The following is a 3,559-nucleotide window of genomic DNA, read 5'->3' as shown; positions in this document are numbered from 1 at the left end:
GGGGTCACTCTGAGCCCAGGGTGGCATCGTGGCCTCCCGTGGGACAGCGGGGCCGCTGGAGCCCAGAGCCGGGCCGGGCCTGGAGGGAGGGGTGGGCGCTCGAGCCCAGGGGGGCTGTGATGTCCTGGGGGTGTTCAGTCTGGAGCCCGGAGGTGGAACTGTGTGGGGGGGTTAGGGTTGGGGTTAGGGTTAGGGTTCACTCCTGAGACCGGGGGTGGAACTGTGCTCTCCTGGAGGGGGGATTCGCTCCAGAGCCCAGTGGTGGGGCTGCAGCTCCCTCTGGGGAGGGGTTACTCAGTGTTGGGGTTACGGCTGTGGGAAGGGGTCAGTGGGTTTGTGGCTGTTGGAGGTGTCTCTCAGTGGTGGGGTTGTGGGAGGGGGTCACTCAGTGGTGGGGTTACAGCTGTGGGAGGGGGGTCACTCTGCAGCCTGATGGGGGCTGTGGCTCCCTGTGGGTGGTTGTTCCCTCTGGACTCGGAGGTGGGACCTGCAGGAGGGGGTTCACCCGAGCCCCGTGGTGGGGTTTTGGCCTCCTGTGGGATGTTCACTGCGGAGCCCAGGGGTGGGGCTGCCCCTGGCTGTGTCCCCCAAGCGGGGTCCAGCCCCTGGTGGCCCTGCTGACACCCCCGGAGCCACCCCCGCTGCCCCCCCGGGACCCCCCGTACCTGGGGGTGGGTCCCGAGCGCCCCGAGGGCGGGCACGGCTGCGGCACCGCCGGGCTCTGCCGGGCACAGCTTCAGGTTGGCACAGATCTGCCGGGGCACCTGGGGGGGGCACGACAGGGACCCCAGGATGGGGCACGACCAGGTGACCCAAGGGTCCCCAAACCCTCTGCACCCCAAGGTGTCCCAAACCCCCAGTGCCCGGAGATGTCCCCAAACCTGCAGCATCCCGGGGGGTCCCTGGATGGCACAGTGTCCCCACTGCCCCCAGACCCCCGAGATGTCCCCAGGTGCCACAGTGTCCCCAAGGCCCCAGCACCCCGGGGTGTGCCCTGGTCACGTCCCCCCGGTGCCACTCACGAGGTGCTGGAGCTCCCGGAGGACGCGCGGGACGAGCGAGTGAACCACGGACTGGCACGGGGCCGCCAGGACGGGCAGCGGGAGGCACAGAGCCCCCAGCACCTGCTCCACTGCCACCTGTGCTGGGGCACCCCGGTGACACCCAGGGGACACCCAGGGGACACCCAGGGGGACACCCAGAGGGACAGCCACGGGGACACCGCCACCACCACACCCACCACCGCCACACCCGTCACCGCTGCACCACTGGCACCCCGTGGTGGCATCTGTGACCATGGCACACATGGTGCCACCCATGGTGTCACTCGCCACCGTGGCGCCCGCTGGCATCTGCCACCACTTCACCCCCCCACCCCAGCAACCACAGTGAAACCCGCAGCGACACCCACCACCATGGCACCCGTGGTGGCATCTGTGACCATGGCACCTGCGGTGGCACCCACAGCGACAGCCGCCACCTCAGCAACCGCAGTGACACCTCCAGTGGCACCTCCCTCCACGGCACCTGCCGGCTCCCACGGTGACCCCCATAGTGACACCCTCAGTGGCACCTGTGTCCCCGGCCCCCCAGTGACACCCCCAGTGACACCCCCAGTGACACCCTCAGTGGCACCTCTGCCCCCGGCCCCACGGTGACCCCCACGGTGACACCTCTGTCCCTGTCCCCGCCGTGTCCCCCTGTCCCGCGGGCACCTGCACGGCCGACTGGTTGGACACGCGGTGGAGGAAGGCGAAGAGCTGCTGGCAGAGGGCGCAGGTGTCCTGCGGGAGGGGACAGCGGGGACAGGCGGTGTGGGGACACGGGGACAAGGGGACACGGGGAGCTGGGGACACTGGGATGGGGGGGGAACAGTAGCAGAGGACAGGGATGTGGGGGGCACGAGGACGTGGGACATGGGGATGGGGTAGCATGGGGACGTGGGGACACGGGGACATGGGGACTCTGGGACAGGGGGATTGGGGACGTGGGGACTCTGGGACATGAGTGTGTGGGGAAATGTGGATGTGGGGACGGGGGGACCAAGGAGGGCGCATGGGGACATGTTGGTGTGGGCCATGGGAGGGTCTTGGGACCCCTGTGGGATTTTGGGGACATACAGGGGGTAGAGGGACAGTGGAGTGGGGTGGGGTGGGGTGGGGTGGGGGGGACACAGGGGACACAGGAGGTGACAGGGACGTGGGGGGTGATGGGGACACGGAGGGTGGTGGGACACGGGGGGGGTCTCTCACCACATCAGGGGGTCTCTGGGTGAGGAGGGGGCAGCGCTCCAGGGCCCCGCAGCGCAGGGCAGTGTCCCAGCTCTGGCACCAGGCAGAGGGGGGCCCCCCACAGCCCCCCCCCGGCGCCCCCAGACCTGTGGGGCCGTGAGCGACGAGCCGGGGGGGGCCGGGAGTCCAAGACCCCCCCTCCCCCAATACCTCATCCCAACCCTCACGGAGGAACCTGAGCATCTGGGACCCCCAAATACATCCCCCCCCAGTCCTCATGGGGGATCGGGTCTCCAGGACCAGCCTCCCCCCCCCAGCACACCATCCCAGTGGGATCCAGGGACTCAGACCCCCCCCCCAGTGCACACACCACCCCAAAACTGCACCCCCTCCCTCCATGGGAGCACTCGACTGTCTGGGACCCCCACCCCAATAACCTGCTCCCTCCAAGATGCCCTTTCCCACCCTCAGCGCTCATGGGGGGAGCCAGATGTCGGGGACCCCCCCAATAACACCCCCCCCGGGTATCCCGAGACCCCAAGGGGGCACTCAGGGGTCTGACCCCCCCAGGCATCCCCTCCCCCCGAGGGCACCCCGGTGTCTGAGCCCCCCTCGCCCCACCACGGGGTCCCTGGGGGTGACCCCGGCTCTGGGGGTGCCCCCCCCGTTTGGGGGTGCGGGGGCCCTACCTGGGGTGGCCCCGAGCAGGGCGAGGAGCAGCGGCAGCGCCAGGGCCATGGTGGGGACAGGGACAGGGACAGGGACAGCGGCGGTGCTGGAGGGGCCGAGCCCGGGGCCTCTTATAGCCCGCGGGACGTGGCCCTGGGACGGTGCCAGCGCACGGGGACAGGTGTGTCACAGCCGCGGGGACACGGGGGGGGCGGCCACCCCCGCCCTGTTACCCTGCCACTGACCCCCTGTCCCTGTGTCCCCCATGGCCATGTCCCCCTCAGGGACCCCTTTCAAGGTCTCCATGTCCCCACTGGGGTCCCTTGTCCCCATTGGGATCCCCATGTTCCCACACCCCCACATTCCCCCCCATGTCCCCACAGCCCCACGTCCCCCTACATCCCTCCATGTCCCCAATCCCCCCATATCCTCACCCACCTCCCATGTCCCCCCACCCCTAGACCACCCCTCTGCCGTGTCCCCACACCCCCAGGTCCCCATGTCCCCCCCCAGGTCTTACACCCCCATATCCCCCCATGTCCCCCCACACTCCCCAATGTCCCCATGTCCCCCCCTCACCCCCGTGTTCTCCTGTTCCCCCACATCCCCCCACTCTCCCATGTCCCTCCACAGCCCTCGATGTCCCCATGTCTCCAAAC

The 3,559-nt window shown here is 69.6% G+C and overlaps 1 protein-coding gene across 3 annotated transcripts in view; it reads right to left on the bottom strand.

Annotated features, from left to right (window-relative positions):
* Nucleotides 1-2,992, bottom strand: part of SFTPB (surfactant protein B) — a 4,178-nt gene extending 1,186 nt beyond the window's left edge. The window contains exons 1-5 of one of the 3 annotated variants that reach the window (XM_027697605.1): nucleotides 2,921-2,992; nucleotides 2,253-2,377; nucleotides 1,716-1,784; nucleotides 1,023-1,139; nucleotides 666-764 (exon numbers count right to left, since the gene is read on the bottom strand). In XM_027697605.1, coding sequence (XP_027553406.1) covers nucleotides 666-764; nucleotides 1,023-1,139; nucleotides 1,716-1,784; nucleotides 2,253-2,377; nucleotides 2,921-2,969 — 459 coding nt within the window. In that variant the 5' untranslated portion in view covers nucleotides 2,970-2,992. Of the gene's footprint in view, nucleotides 1-665; nucleotides 765-1,022; nucleotides 1,140-1,673; nucleotides 1,785-2,252; nucleotides 2,378-2,920 lie in introns of all 3 variants that reach the window. The other 2 variants (XM_027697606.1, XM_027697607.1) reach the window with 2 other exon arrangements.
* Nucleotides 2,993-3,559: the final 567 nt, after the last annotated feature.

Source organism: Neopelma chrysocephalum, unplaced genomic scaffold (genome assembly GCF_003984885.1).
Source record: "Neopelma chrysocephalum unplaced genomic scaffold, ASM398488v2 Primary Assembly neopelma1_120, whole genome shotgun sequence".
In the NCBI taxonomy this organism is placed as follows: Eukaryota; Metazoa; Chordata; class Aves; order Passeriformes; family Pipridae; genus Neopelma; species Neopelma chrysocephalum.
The sequence above is the reverse complement of the archived record's forward strand: the minus strand, read 5'-3'. Positions and strand labels throughout refer to the sequence as shown.